At 55.0% G+C, this 15,350-nt stretch overlaps 1 protein-coding gene across 5 annotated transcripts in view; it reads right to left on the minus strand.

Moving 5' to 3' along the window:
• Positions 1–15,350, minus strand: part of Piezo1 (piezo type mechanosensitive ion channel component 1 (Er blood group)) — a 66,094-nt gene that overhangs the window by 16,994 nt on the left and 33,750 nt on the right. For 3 of the 5 annotated variants that reach the window (XM_075977530.1, XM_075977527.1, XM_075977525.1), the window contains exons 2-16: positions 14,571–14,666; positions 8,114–8,236; positions 7,208–7,250; positions 6,955–7,102; positions 4,525–4,690; positions 4,193–4,406; positions 3,934–4,105; positions 3,730–3,816; positions 3,565–3,652; positions 2,381–2,481; positions 1,854–2,111; positions 953–1,064; positions 684–862; positions 455–603; positions 152–334 (exon numbers count right to left, since the gene is read on the minus strand). In XM_075977530.1, the coding sequence (XP_075833645.1) occupies positions 152–334; positions 455–603; positions 684–862; positions 953–1,064; positions 1,854–2,111; positions 2,381–2,481; positions 3,565–3,652; positions 3,730–3,816; positions 3,934–4,105; positions 4,193–4,406; positions 4,525–4,690; positions 6,955–7,102; positions 7,208–7,250; positions 8,114–8,236; positions 14,571–14,666 (2,119 nt within the window). The remainder of the gene's footprint in view (positions 1–151; positions 335–454; positions 604–683; positions 863–952; positions 1,065–1,853; positions 2,112–2,380; positions 2,482–3,564; positions 3,653–3,729; positions 3,817–3,933; positions 4,106–4,192; positions 4,407–4,524; positions 4,691–6,954; positions 7,103–7,207; positions 7,251–8,113; positions 8,237–14,570; positions 14,667–15,350) is intronic. The other 2 variants (XM_075977528.1, XM_075977529.1) reach the window with 1 other exon arrangement.

Consider the following 15,350-nt stretch of genomic DNA (forward strand, 5'->3'; position numbering starts at 1 on the left):
CAGCCTCCCCACTGTCATCTGTGGACTCTAGCCCGAGTGTACAGGGACCAGAGCAACATCACAGCTCCTGTCCAGGCTGAGAATGGCCATCTCACGTGGTGACACAGACTAAGAAAACACTGCGCCCCCATGGCCCTGGAAGGCAGTGAACCTGTGAGCCCATCGAGGGCGGCGGGTGCCTGGTGGGGGCACGTGCTCTAGGTCAGTGAGCTGCATAAAGGGCCGGTGGAAGTAGTGCAGCTGCAGGATGCAGGCCAGCAGGAAGAAGCCAGGGATGAGGATGCTGGAGAAGAGCTCTGACACGCTGAACTGCTCCAGGCCCAGGTCTCCCAACCTGGCAGAAGAAAGCCGTCAGCACCCCACTCTGCCCTGCCCCAGCGCCCACTGTGAGCAGGAACAGCGCCAAGGCATGGGGTAGGGACGAGGGAAGGTGCCGCTGCAGCCCCCGACTCACTGCTCATCCGTAAAGCCCGTGAGGTTGCGCCAGTAGGTGGGGAAGTCTTGGAACTGGAAGGTGTACACTGCAATGAGCACCAGCATGGTATAGGCCACCACCAGCCACCAGAAGACCCGGAGCAGCTTCCTCCACAGGCTGTAGTAGACCTACAAGTGGTGACCGGTGAGCGGGGCAAGCGAGGAACAGAGCCCGCTCACTAGCCCTCCCTGCCTATCGCTGTGGGCACCTGGAACAAGGTGAGGCACAACAGGAAGAGGAACATGTAGACGATTTTGTAGACCACCAGGCGGCCAGCAAAGCTGACCACGATGAACATGCCGGCGCACACATAGATCCAGTACTTGGCATAGATGCCTGTGACCAGCTCCCCCAGGCTCCGTAGCAGTGTCTGAGTCTGTGTGGGCTCTGCGGAACAGGACAGAAGGCAGAGTGATGGCTTCGGCAGAGGGAGGACAGGGGGGGTGGCGGCTGTTCCAGCCCCACATTGCTACTTACCTGTGTCCGCCACCGTGACCTCCAGCAGTGCAGCAGGCACCTTTGCCTTCTTTAGCAGCTTCTCCTTCACAAACTGGCGCAGCAGGAGCCAGAATGTGAGCAGGTAGAGCAGCTGTGGGGAGCAGGGGTGTCACCGAGGGCCCAGTCTATGACGTGGGGTCATGGAAAGCCCTCGGCCTCTCCCGTGACCACAAATGCAACCTTACTCATATGTGTAGGCTTAGAGGGCCACAGATCCACAGATGCACATAAAAGCCTCACAGACACAGGTTCACAACCTTACATACATGTTTACACTCCCATTATTAAAGATGCATACAGACACTCATACTAGTGTACCCATAGGTGCACAGTCTTACGAGCTATATTGCAATCCATCAGCCCACACACCATGGGCAGGCATCAAGACACTGTTATACACCTGCCTCATGCAGGAACCCCTGGGTGACTCAAGAGCCAAACTGACTAGAGACAAGCCATGGACACCCAAGGTCACCCCCAGCATCAAGGACATGGAGATTAACACCTGCAACAGCACAATGCCACTCACTCAGCAAACATGCTTTGAACACATACACCACATATATGTGTTTTGGTTTTTTTTTTTTCAAGACACAGCTTCTCTGTGTAGCTCTGGCTGTCCTGGAACAGCTGGCCTTAGACTCACTGAGATCCACCTGCCTTTGCCTCCCGAGTGCTGGGATTAAAGGTGTGCACCACCATCGCCCAGCACAACTTCTATATTCTAGGGTGGGCCCAGAGTAACTCAATGATGAATTAGACATACTTACTCTCCTACAATGTCCACTCAACTGATCACGTGCCAAATTAACACTTATTTTCCTTCTGGGTTCCCAGGCAGAAATCCCACCACTACCCAGATGTGGCAGATGACACTCACCATGGCACCAAGGTCCAAGCAGGGGTAGCGTGTGTGCTCCAACCCCAGCTGGTGCAGGCTGACAGGGCCCAGAGTAGTGGGCAGCTCGGGAAGTTCCATGGCCCACACATAGCGCAGGCAGCAGAGTGTCAGCCCATAGAGCAGGATGCAGGGCGAGCACAGCATGGCCAGCTGGTGGCGGCTCCGCACGGTCCAGATGAGGCAGGCCCAGAGCAGCAGCACGAAGGTCAGCCAGCTGTGGTACGTGATGCTCCACACCTGGACGGCCAGGGCCAGTGAGCAGGGGCTGCATGGGACACCTGGCTGGCTCTTCAGTCCCCAGCAGTAAGGCCCCCATGAGGTACCCATGCAGAACATTGTGTATATATGCACGGCACACATTATATGTGGGATGTGGGTAACTTCATGGGCAATTCCAGGACTGTTTCTGGTGACTAGATTGTGGGTCTCGGTCTCTGAAATGAACAACATCCCTCCTCCCTGCCTTCTCTAAGGAAACTGCCGTGGCCCCAGGGTTGGCTCCTTACCATCATGGCAATCAGGGCACACACATAGCTCTGGTCCATGATGAGGTGGCCCAGGCCATGTAGTGGTGACATCTCTTTCCGCTCAGCCATCCTGGGGCGTGCTGGGGGTGGGACTGAGATTAGCTACCACATAGGAACCCTTTGGAGTCCCTCCCCCATATTCACTGTGGCCCTAAAGCATGGAGCAGGCCACCTGCATGAGCAGGGCGTACAGGTGGGATGAGGTCAGGCTCACCAGGCAGCTATAGTAGATGCTGGCCAAAAACAGAAGAATCTGACCCTTCTGGCCATGTGACCCTGGCTAGACCCTACCGGCCTCACTCTGATGCAGGAGGCAGCCCTTTCAGATCTGTGACTCACATGCACCAGACAAATTGCAAAAGTGGGCTGGACGGTGGTGGTGCATGCTTTTAATCCTAGCACTTGGGAAGCAGAGGCAGACAGATCTCTGTGAGTTCAGGGCCAGCCTGGTCTACAAGAGCTAGTTCCAGGACAGGCTCCAAAGCTACAGAGAAACCCGGTCTCGAAAAGCAAAACAAAACAAAAAACACCAGACAAGTTGCAAAAGTGAAGGTCAGGAAATATAGCTCAGTGTACAGCATAAAGCCTGGCACACAGGTCCCACAGCCAATCTCCGGTATCAGAAAATAATTTCAACACCAGAGTTCAAAGCAGAGTTCTGCAAGATGGCCCAGCAGGTTAAGGCCTGTCACCAAGCCTGAGGACCTGAGTTCAAGACCCATAGTATGAGGAGAGACCGAACTCCTCTGACTTCCCTATACATACAATAGCTTGACACTCTACACACAACGAACTAATGTAATTAAAGATTTTTTTTAAGTTCAAAACAAATAAGGACCCAGAAAAAGACCTAACGGCCCCCAGAGAAATGCAAACCAGTGAAACTCCAAGGCCAGCACTGCCAGGACGACAGAGGCTCCTGGGACCGTGTGCTATGGGAATGGGAGGCTTAGAGAGCCGCCCAAAGGGTCTTGGGGATCAGCTATTTAGAGATAGGGACTGGCCCTGGAAGATTGGGGCATAAGGCAAGGTGTGTGCATAAGACCTACGGCCACTAGGGGGCAACCTCAGACTTGCCCACAGGGAGATCAGAGCCAATGGGCCCCTGTTAAATAAAGTGTTCACAGGAAGGCAACCCCATAACCACCAGGCCTATAACTCACTGGGACGCTGGCGGACAGGGCTCTGGCTGGTCAGGACGTGCACGGTACAGTTGTCGATGTCAGGTCCTGTGGACGTCGGTGTCGCACACTGCAGAGGACACGTGGGTGAGCTAGCGTCTGCAGGCAGCTCCCCAGTGACTTTCGGATTTCCAAGACCATGCTCACCTGGGTGGCATCCCTAGCCTGGGGCTCTGGCTCCAGCTGATCCAGTTCCAGCTCATGTTCCTCATCCTCCCTAGGGGCCTCCTTCCTCTGTAGAGACCAGAACCCTGAGTGCGGTCCAGGCTGGGAGGGCCCCAGGAGACCTGCCTCAGGACTTCTGTCTCAGCAGTGTCCCAGAAGGCAGCGGAGGTGATGGCAGGGACTCACCAGGTCTGAGGGGCGGCTCTTGCGGAGCTTCAGGAGAGAGGTGGCTGTGTAGTAGAGCAGCAGCAGGATACCAGGACTCACATAGATGGGCCAGGAATGGTTAGTGTTGAGTACCAGCACAATGGGGCTGGAGCAGTTAGGGGGGTTTATAAAGTTCTTGAGACCGAACACCCTATCGGAGAGAGGGCACGTCACAGACTGCCAGCTTTGAGGGCAGCACGACCTTGGCTGGGTGAGAAGGCCCACGCGGAAGCCTTACCTGGCCCAGATGCTGCCAGGCGGTAGCACACCCTGGACAAAAGGTGTCTGATAGCAGTAGAGGCAGATGAGATGGCCGGCGCCAAAGGCGCTCACCATGACACACAGTGTGTTGAAGCCCAAGGAGCTGAGGGGAAAGTGGCAAGCCCACCACGTGCAGATGCCCAGGAAGACCAGAAGGTAGACACTGGAGAAAGCTGAAGGGTGGGCTATACCTACGGGGGGAGGAGGGACAGGCACTTTGGGTCACACCTGGCCTGGCCCATCAGGGAGCTCTGAGCCATCTCCCCATGCCAGTCAGTGTCAAGATTCGTATTCCCTGCCCCAAAGTACCTGCCAGTGCTAGTAGCACAATGGTCAGCATCCTTCCAGAAGCCATCAGCAGCCAGTGGGCTGTGACCCGGAAACGGGAGGTCAGCCACAGCCTGCGTTTGGTTGCCAGGGCAGGGCCTCCCTGTGGCCCCACTGCCGGGGCAGCATCCATGTCGTCACCATCCTGCTAAAGGCATGGGGAAGTGACATCAGCATCATCACCCCGGGGCTGCTTCAGCCTCATCTGCCTAGCTGAGGGGAGAGATAAGGCTTGTCCCACAGCTGCCCCTCTGATGCTGCCCACAGCCTGATAACCCTTTGCTCAAGCCTTTCTCCCTTCTCACTAGAGCTCTGCCACAAGTGTCACCCTCAGAGCCCCATGCACAATCCTGGCAGGCCAGGCACAGAATGGCCCAGCTGTTCTGGGACACTTCAAGCACCTCTTTTGATCCCATCTTGGTCATGATGCCCAGGAAGGCAGGATTGCCTCCCAGACCCCAAATCTGTTCCTGAAGACCCTGTGTCAGTTTTGTTCGACTCCTGGAGAGAGAGTTTTAGGAAGGAGGGAAAGAGGATGTACACATGCATACCACGTACCCTACACTGCGTTTTTATAGCACCTTCAGACCCATAATCCTTGATCCAGAGGTGATAGGTGACTGCCCCAATCCCACAGGTCAGGGAGAACAGGGCTACGTTTGTATCTTATGGGGCCTCTAGGGAGGTGGGGGCTGGGGACACAGGAACATCAGGACCTCCAACTCTCCAACTAGGCATTTTCTAGTCTTCCCACACACCAGAGAAGGTACCATGTCCTAGATTGCTGCTGCCCTCTCTGACCCTCCAGAATGACAGAAGGACCAGCTACCTGAGAAGAAACGAGACAGTCCTTGCCTGGGGCAGGAGACTGAGACCTGACAGGACCTGTTTTCCCTGGCACTGACAGAAGGGTTTCCCAGAAAAGAGCTGCATCCCAGGCCTCAGGAAAAGCCAGGGTATGGTGGAAAAGAACACAAACTGTCGTCAGCAGCCCTAGCCCAAGCCAGCTGCTGGCAGCCCATGTCCCCAGCTGTGCCTGTGGGAACAGTTGAGGGGTTACTGGGTACTGGCTCTGGGGATAGATGCCATGGGCACCTCCCATGCTCCAGTAGTCTCGATTCTGTATAGCCTTGGGAAAATTACTTAACCTCTCTGAGTCTGCCTCCCATCTTGCAAAGAAAACTGTGGAGCCTGGGCGTGAAAGAGGAGCCAGCTATCGAGGTCCCAGGGATGTACCGTTTATCGTAGATTAGAAGCATGAGGGTGGGAGGTCAGGCCAGGAGACAGAGAGCTGATCCCTGAACTACCCCTTCTAACAAGCCCACAGAAGCTAAAAGTAAGGCCAATGAGGATCTTAGGGAGGAGGAGCTGAGAGGGAAGGTAGAGCTATATTCTGCTAGTCCAGAGGAGAGGAGATATGCTGGCCTAGCCCTGGGAGCCTCTTTTTTGTTTGTCTGTTTTTGTTTTTCGAGACAGGATTTCTCTATAGCTCTGGCTGTCCTGAAACTCACTCTGCTCTGCAGACCAGACTGGCCTTGAACTCACAGGGATCCTCCTACATCTGCCTCCTGAGCTGCGATTAAAGGCACATGCCACCATGGCCCGGCTGGATTTTATTTTTGAGACAGGGTCTCATTGTATAGCCCTGGCTGGCCTGGAGGCCCTGGGAACCTCTTGAGAAGCACGGTGACAAATGAGCAATTCCAGGCCGAAGAAGACAAGGATAACTGCTGACCACGTGACAGAAGCCCCCAAGCCACCTGATCCTCACAGCTCCACCCAGCCCCCCGACCTCTAGAGACTTCTGGAGTCCCTTCTGCTCTCTGGTATCCTCTAGAGCCCAGCAAGTGGCAGGTGTTGATAAATGGATGCTGGGACTTGGTGTCTAAGAGTAGGGTGTGCCTGCACCAAGGCACCTGGGTGGCCATAAATCCTATCTCAGCTGGGGGAGGGGGTAGGCTAAGGCTGGCGTGGTGTGGGGAAGCTGGACTGCAGCCCTCGAGCAGGGCTCAAGGGTGCTGAAATGTCCAGCTGTGGCCCCTGGGAACAGTGGCGGGACCCCGTCCCTCCCTAAAAATAAGCTGATTAGAGCCTTAAGTCCTGCAGGGAGGCAACCACAGCCTCTCAGGTTCTTACCCAGTCGGCATGTTTCAGCTTGGCTGATGCCCACAAGTGACAGTTCCCAGGGCACAGACCCACTCTGGGGTTCTGCAGAGCAGGCCTCCACATGACTGGAAGCAGGAAAATGTGGCACAACATGTTTTCCTCCCCTAGATCCCTTTTTACACACTTCATGCTAATTCTCCAAACTTAACCTTAAATGTCTAAGTTTGTTAAAATCAAAACCGTCAGAGTGGGTAGGACGCCAGCATTCACGCCCTCACCACCCTCTTAGCCGCCTCCGTCCCTTACCAGCTCCTGGGCGCGCTGGCTCTGCCGTGCTTTCCTTGTGAGGCGTCCACAGAGGCCAAGGCAAAGAGAGGACACCACAAGGACTCCCAGGTCAGGGGCCACCAACCTAGTGGTGTTAAAGATGTCCTTCAGGTCCTTCAGGTCCAGCCTGTGAAGAGAACAGAGTGGGATCAGGGGACAGGGACACGCCCAAACCATCCTTCAGAAACCCAAAGAGAGGCTCACAGGGGTGAGGAGGGAATGGGGATCTTACCTTGTAACCCCTATGTGTTGAGACACCTTCTCCCAAAGGCTGCCTGCAGAGAAAAGACTTGAGGAAGGAGGCTCCAGGCCAGGCAGGATGCCCAGTGGTTGTTCTAGTGAATCCTGGGGGCCCTGCAGGCATGGCTGCTACGGATCTCGCACAGAACAGAGTGTCAGTGATTCAGGAATGCTGAAAACATCACCTTTTTTGTTTGTTTGTTTTTGAGAGAGGGTGTCTCTAATGTAGTCCTGGCTGTCCGGAATTTGCTATGTAAACCAGGCTGGCCTCAAACTCACAGTGATCCTCCTGCCTCGGTCTCCCACGTGCTAACGTTAAAAGTGTGTGCCACCACGCCACCATTACAGACAGGGAAGCGGAGGCCGGCCAGACACTCATACTGCTTGGTTGGTCCTTTGGCTATGAGTGGCAAGACAGGGAATCTCAGTCAGGTGGGGCTGAGAGTGGCTGATAAGCTGGGGTGCAGGTATCAGCCCTGCCTGACCAGAAGTGGAGACCTGACCATAGGTATAGAGCGGGGACACTAAGGCTGGACAGGGACACTGGGGAGTCCTAGTGTTACACAGCCACATGACTCAGCTACAAGTAAGCACAGGAAGGTGTTGACAGGTGGGGACACCAGAAAGCCTGAGGCTGTTCCCACCTGATGCCACTCAGGCACTGACTGGCCTGGCCACACTGACCACATCACTGCCAGCAATATGCAGGCTAGGCCATCTGGGTCAGACATAAATCGTAGCCGGGCACCTGGGGCAGCCCATATTAGGTGAAGCTGAGTGAGGCAGGGTGGCCTAGTGAGGCTGGAGGCCTGAGGCTCCCAGTTGGCACCGCCTCTGCTCTACCCCAGAACTGCTGTCCCCAAGTGTCCCTCCCCTGCTCTGCTCCTCAGTCACTTACAGTTTTGATCCAGAAGCTGTCTCAGTTGAGGCATGGTGTATAGGCATATCTGGAGGGCAATGTGGGCCACCAGGAAGAGAAGGCTGAGGCAGAGTAGTGCACGAAGTAGGCGGCCTGTGTGACCTGTGGCAGAACGGGCAGAGCAGGGAACAGTGTGGATACTGCCTAGGCTAGTTTCCTTGTCCATACGCCTAAGACACAGCCAGCATGGACGCAGGGGCTAGGCAAGGGACCAGCTGCAAGGAATCAAGTCTCATGGCACCTCCAGGAGGCAGTGGAAGCCTCCAGCGATGAGAGTAGCCCACAGAGGGTACTTGTTCCCTCCTGGGGCCACTCTGAACCCCCCTGGTGGACACTGTTGTAACCCTGGCTTATAGATGAGGATGTCATCCCAGAATGGGGAAGGGATTGGCAGAAACTGTTTAGGGGTCTCTAGGGAGCAACTCTGGCCAGCTGCTACATTGCTTTTGCTCCCTACCGTCCTGTTGCATGCAGAGACACCCTGCCCCTCAAAAGACCAACACTGAACAGGAGAGACATAATTTAATTTTCTTGTTTAGCTATCATAGGGATGTCAGAGATAGGTCTTGGAAACAAAAGGCAGCAAAAAAGGCAGAGAAATATAAAGCCATTATCTACCACCTTCTACCACAGCCATGCCCACCTTCCCCTGTGTAGAGGCTGGAAATGAGGGCATGAGGAAGGTGGTATCCCAAAGAAGGGGCCTGGGCAGTGGGGGCCAAATGTCCCAGAAGAATGGGTGACCAGCTGCCTCCATCTGGGGTGCTGCACAGCAGAAGTTCCCATAGGCATACAAAGCCATGACAAACAGGACGCAGGCCCCAGCTGCAAGCACCAGCCACAGGCCCCACTGAGCACCAGCCCTCAAAGATCTTCTTGTACTGATTACTTCATGGGAAAGAAACAGGCTAGAATTCAACCATCAGACCACAGGACCCTGACACATAGGGATATATTGTGCTTGGCTAAGGGTGTTCTGCACTTCCGCGCTGTCTCCAGCCACCCCAATCAGCCAGCCAACAGGGAGGCCCTTGGCTACAGACTAAGCTAGGTGGTCATAGCTGGTCAGGGAGGACACAGGGCCCTCCCCGGTCCTTTCCTCTGTCCTCTGAGAGTGGGTGGGCAACTCACACCATGACAGAGACTGGAGCCAGCTTCAAGATCTTCGCCTGCTGACAGTCAACCCACGGCAGCAGCCCCATCAAACCGGGTCACAAGGCTACAGAGGCCATCATCATGGAAAGCCCCAGAGCCATGGGTTTCTCCTATAAAGGCAACCCAGCAGCCTCACACCTGTCCTCTCTCTCCCATGGCCACCACTGTCAGTGTGTCTGTCCCGCGCGGTTTCTTGGGCACAGTTACCTCGGTCCCTGCTGGACTAGCCTCATGGGTGACTCTCCTTTCTTTCTCCCTGTAGGTCCCACCCAGAAGGTTCTGGGACTCAGCCACACTGTGTGTATGGCCAGGTGCCCCTCTCCTACTGACTTCCTGAGTAGGCCCTTGGGTATCAGAGAGCAGGGTGATGCTCTAGCTGGAGCCCAGTACTCTTCAGTGCCCAACCTCTGGGAGGGTATCAGAGGACAAAGGAGAGACAAGCCTGACCACAGGACAAGACCAGCACAAAGACCAACCCTAACCGCAGGGCTAGGAGGATCAGGCCCACGTAGGACTCCAGTGGCACTGAGAGGCAAAGGTGTGGCTGGTCCCTGCCAGAAGAACCAGAAAGGGGAGTCCTGAGGAAGGTATGGTAGGTCCTGAGAGCTAGGAAGGGCAGGCGCCATGAACAGATGTAGGAGCTGTCCCAGTCAGCTATACATAGCACAGCACGCCCTGTGGAAGATCTAGCCTACACGGCCCAGTCCTCGGAAACTGTTACTACATGAGGACCACCACCGCAGGGGTACCCCTGTGCTGCCACAGAGAAGGCATGTCAGGATAGATTTGCGTGGGGGTCAGAAGTGACTCCCACTGAGGTGTCATATGAGGGAAGAAGGCATATGGAGGAGGGTGGTAGGGGATCTCAGTAGTGGAACAGCCTGTGAGAAGGCCCTGTGGAAGTTAGAGGGCAGCAGGTCTCCGGGAGAGTCCCCCTGGGCCAGACCTTACAGAGGCGGTGGTCACAGTAGGGGCTGGAAGTGGAGTGAGGATGCTGTGGTCTAACTGCACATAGGCCCTAGCACAGCAGAGGCCACCAGGAGAGAAAGAGGTGGCTCAGAGTGGCCCGTTCTGCAGAAAAAAACCCTCACTGCATGTGGGCCCTAGCACAGCAGAGGTCACCAGGAGAGAAAGAGGTGGCTCAGTGTGGCCTGCTCCACAGAATAAACCCTGACTGCTAGAATACCCCTGACTGCTGGAGACGGCTGGATGGACAGCTCTGGAAAGAGCTCTCCATCACAACCAGCAACCAGCTGCTGGGGGCTTCCTGCTGAGCCTTGAGAATCTCCACTTGCACCCAAGAATCAGTCCTTGCTTGGTCCTGGCCACAGCCAGTGAGGCAGCAGTAAACCCAGTGGAGGCTCCAAGACAGCGATGAGTTCCCAGGCTTAGCCGCTCCTCCAACTCCCCGTCGGCACCCAGATCCACACTCAGTCCTGCACAGACCCAGCTGCCTCCAGCGGCCCAGATTCTTCAGAGCCCTGGGTTTCCTATCACACCGCATCTGGCTCCTTTCCAGGCAGGGTCTCCTCTACCAGTCTGAGTGCTCCCAGCCACTGCCCTGTCCTGGGGAAGAGAGTGCACTGGACTTAGCCAAGCTCACCCAAGGCCCTGGATGACAGCTACCTTGTTCCTGGCTACCTTTCTTTCCTACCACAGTCTGGGCTCTGACCCCTTGGCTTGATGGAAGGAGCCCATTTTCAAGGAAGGGACTGTTATCTCACAGGAGGGCAGGTGATACCCCTGTACCATTCAGGCACAACAACAAATATCCACCAGTAAAAAGAGATGGACTAAGCCGGGCGGTGGTGGCGCACGCCTTTAATCCCAGCACTCGGGAGGCAGAGGCAGGCGGATCTCTGGGAGTTCGAGGCCAGCCTGGTCTACAAGAGCTAGTTCCAGGATAGGCACCAAAGCTACAGAGAAACCCTGTCTCGAAAAAAACAAGCAAACAAACAAACAAAAAAAAAAGAGATGGACTATCAGGCGGTGGCGGCGCACGCCTTTAATCCCAGCACTCAGGAGGCAGAGACAGATGCTCTGAGTTCAGCCTGGTCTACAGCGTGATTTCCAGGACAGGCTCCAAAGCTACAAAGAAACCCTGCCTCAAAAAAACTAAAACAAACAAACAAAGATGGACTATTGTGGGTGCTCTCTAGAAAAAAGTAAGTGAGTTGGGGCAGTGAGGAGGGTGGCAGACGTGGCGCCTGAGCCATGGCCTTGACCCTGCTGGAACTCCTAGATCCACTGATCAGTCAGCGTAGGCTCAGTGGTGCCTCTCGTTCTCCTTTCTGTTTTCCCACCCTCTTGCCTCTTTCCTACCTTCTGGAGCCTTCATGCCCTGCCCCCAATGACTGCAGCCCCAGCCAGAGCTCACTCAGAGTAGACTCAAGCACTTCCCAGCCCTAGGCAGGGGCGCCACTCCCCAATATCTCACGAGCTGTTGGTAAATCCTACCCTTCTAATGTGAGCTGGGCCAAGGTGGGCTGCTTAGGGTCCTAGGGGGAAGCAATGCCTCTGGTACATCTGAAATAGAATTAAGAGAGCATAGGGTGGGGAATCACGCCAAAAGTCTGATGAAGCTCACGCAGCAAGGGGGAGAAGTTGGGAAGACCTCTCCCATCTATTCTGGAGCAAAACATGGATAAACCCAGAGACCAAGAAGCCAGCCGTGACCCAGCATCCCCTGAGCACCAGTCTCAGGGCGCAGGTTTCTGTCCTGGAGGGCAAGGCAGTCTGTTCACAGGCCTGGGATCTCAGAGTATTTGATTACCTACCAATCAACTGCTGTCACCCCACTATCCCTCTCTCTGTCATAGGCCTAAGAAGTTCACACAGTACCTAACAGCTAAGACCAGAGAGGGCACAGAGAGTACCTGACAGCCAGGAGCACGGAGATACCTGCAGGGCAGGGCTCGGCAGAGTGAGAGGGCTCTGAAGCTTCCCAGGGCTGAACCAGGGAGACAGTGCATCCAAAGCAGGAGACGGAGTCTACACAAGACCAGTAACTGTGTGTGTGTTGGGGGGAAGCTCACCAAAGGACTGGGGAAGCTAAGACTGGAGCAGTCACCCTTGGGGAGAGTAAGAAATTGGGGGGATCAGAAATCAAGGGCAGCCTTGGAGGTAAATTCCACTAGGGCAGGGAGTAGGCTTCCTAGCTCTAATGCAGGTGGCTGGGAACAGATCCCACACACCACGGGTTCTGATGCACCGCAACTCTGTCCTGTCCTGCCTCGTCCCGCTGGGGACACCCAGCCTTAAGCTGATTCAACATCTCTCAGTGCAGCCCAGCTTGGGCCCAGACCCTGAGAATCAGGCAGCCGCCTACGTGGGGAACAGGGCCCAGCAGTGTCAGACCTTCCAGGGGCCAGTGCCAGGCCAGCAGCTGCACAAATCATAAACGCACACAGGGCGCTCCATTCTGCACCATCGGGCCTCACATTTTCCCCTCACACCCGGAAAAACCAGGCAGCATCATGTCCCCGAAGGGCCTCTGAGACTGGACAGACAGACAGTCAGACAGATGGAGGGTCGCATGGGAAAGACTTCCCACCTTGCTTTCCAAGTCTCTTGCGTGATCCCTCCTGCCTGGCTGGGAGCCTGTACCTCCCACGGTTGATCAAGAGTGTTTCCAGCTGCTCACATGAAACAGTCTTGAGATAAGTGGTTTCCACAAAGGGACCCAGGGACAGAGGAGCGGGCTCTGTGGTGAGCAGAGAGCGGAAGCTATACCTTCACCAGAGGCTCGGTACAGGAGCGCTCAGTGCCTAGGCTGTGTGTCTCGGAGGGATCTGACCGAGGGCCCCCATGTTTGCCAACACACTGCCCAGGCTGAACTCCCTAAATAACTGTCCCTGAATCCTCAAATCCTGCCCATGCTCTATGACCCCTTCTGGTTCCAAAGCACATTGAGCTGGGCAGGATGTTGGCAGAATGATGGACCCAAAGGCATCCTTGCCCAATCTCTGTCCCTGTGTACATGTGACTCACATGGCAAAGGAACCAAGGCAGAGGTGAGGCTGATGTCACAGCTAACTGAATGAGGGGAGACTGTCTGGAATCTTCAGTCGCTGCCATCACAGATTATTAGGACTGAAGAGAACTGCAGGGCCATGAGACATGAGCCAGAGATGCCCAAAAAAACAAGAAAAGACAGGAAGCCGATCCCTGGAGCCCTCTGAAAGGGCACAGCTGGGTTCACATCCTGACTGTAGCCCCATACGCCACTCAGTCCCACCTCCAGCCCATAGGTGTGGCTCTCATCAGGGTGACTTGTTACAGAAACTGCTAGAAGCTCACTCTCCCTGGGCCCCACACAGCTAGGCACATTGAATCCAGCAGTGCCAAGGATGCAAGTGCCTCCCCTTGACACAGGCAGTCACAGCCAGCTCTGACCTTGCTGACCCACAGATACTGGATGTTACACTCGCTGTAGCTCCTGAGAGCAGGGTCTTTCCAGGATGCTGCCACTAGCTACAGACCTGGCCTCCCCACCCAAGCCCAGAGGACAACATGAGGCCTTCTCTCCTTCAGGAATGCAGGTACACTAGGGGATGGGTCACGGAACACTTACTGAACACCACAAAATGGACTCTGGACACCTACAGCATAGGTGACCAGAGCTAGGATGAAGGGTCTCAGGAGGTCCTGCCCCTCTGAGACCTGCCTGGCCTGTAGTGCCCACTGTCCAGTCCATCCTATGGACACAACTCTGGGGAAGGCACAAAAACAGGGAAACATATTCCTGCCTAGCTCAGGACCTGATGGAATCACAGTGGTCCAATTCCTTCCATAGCAAGATGGTCAAAGGTAGGGTCTGGCTTTCCAGGGTGATGGAGACAAGCTGGCTAGAGCCTCCACAGACAGAAGAAGCAATGTAGTCAGTCCTGGAGCTTAGCTAGAAGATGGTATGGACCCCAGTGCAGATCCCTAAACCTTCTATCTGGAGGGGACACCAGGACCCACCCACTCCCTCTGCCTTCTGATGGATGCTCAGCGACAGATGGGGGTCCGTGAACAACCCTTCCCCCGTCACCTTCAAGGACGATAGAGCCCCCTGCTCCTGTGACAAGCAGTCATCAGGAAAACAAAAAACTGAACTGGCTAGAGTCTGCAACGAAGGAAAAAAAATGTTCATCTTCTCAGCAGTTACCAAGCTGCAAACCTAAACCGAGTCTGTGGTATGCAGGGCTTATCCCGATACCCAGCCCCCTACCCTGTGGTCAGGGCTTCAAGAAGCTAGGCTCCATCCTCACCCCCACCGCCTGCCCCTGCCCCTTACCTGGTATGCTGTGTCTTGAGGGGCCTGGAAGCCAGGGCAGCAGCAGCAGAAACAGCAAATAGACCAGTGAGAGAGCATTGAAGCGTGACAGGGAGGCTAGAGGGGAAACAAATGGTTAGTTAGTACAGCAGCAATCGGGGCAACTCTAACCCCGAGGGGTGGCGAGACACTACAGCCCAGCTCCCCTTTCTCACCCCTGCATACATAAGGCTTGTACACCACAGACAGAAAATCCATGTTCCCGTCACCAGGCGCACACGTTCCATGATGCCATACAATTCTCCCAACATAAAACATGGATTCACACAAGGTTCTGGCCATTCGATCTAATCCTACACACACACAGCTCTGAAGTCTACCCCCTTTTAACTTACTTTTCCTTCTTTTTGAAGTTTTGTCTATTGATTGGCAGGCAGGCAGCTCAACTGCTGTCTGGGTCCACAAACTATCATGTGGGAAGTTACCAGGACACCGAGATTTCTGGCATCCCTCCTGAGTCACTGATGGAACTGAGTAATACTTAACCTACCTTCCCACCACTCTGCCAGCATCTGAATCCCTATCTGTGCCAACAAACATCACAGCTTCCCTCTGGGAACTTCCCTAACGCCCATGCTGTCCCACGCTGTCCTAGTGAAGTCTGCCAGGGAGGCCAAAGAACCTGATGTAGAAAGCAGATAACAGGGCTGGCCACTTACCCAATGAGCAAGTTTCTTCCCAGAAATGTGGGGTTTTTTTAAGGAGACAAGGTTCTGGGATTCTATGCAGTTCTCAGTCCCA

The sequence above is a fragment of the Microtus pennsylvanicus genome, chromosome 6, assembly GCF_037038515.1.
Source record: "Microtus pennsylvanicus isolate mMicPen1 chromosome 6, mMicPen1.hap1, whole genome shotgun sequence".
Lineage (NCBI taxonomy): Eukaryota > Metazoa > Chordata > Mammalia > Rodentia > Cricetidae > Microtus > Microtus pennsylvanicus.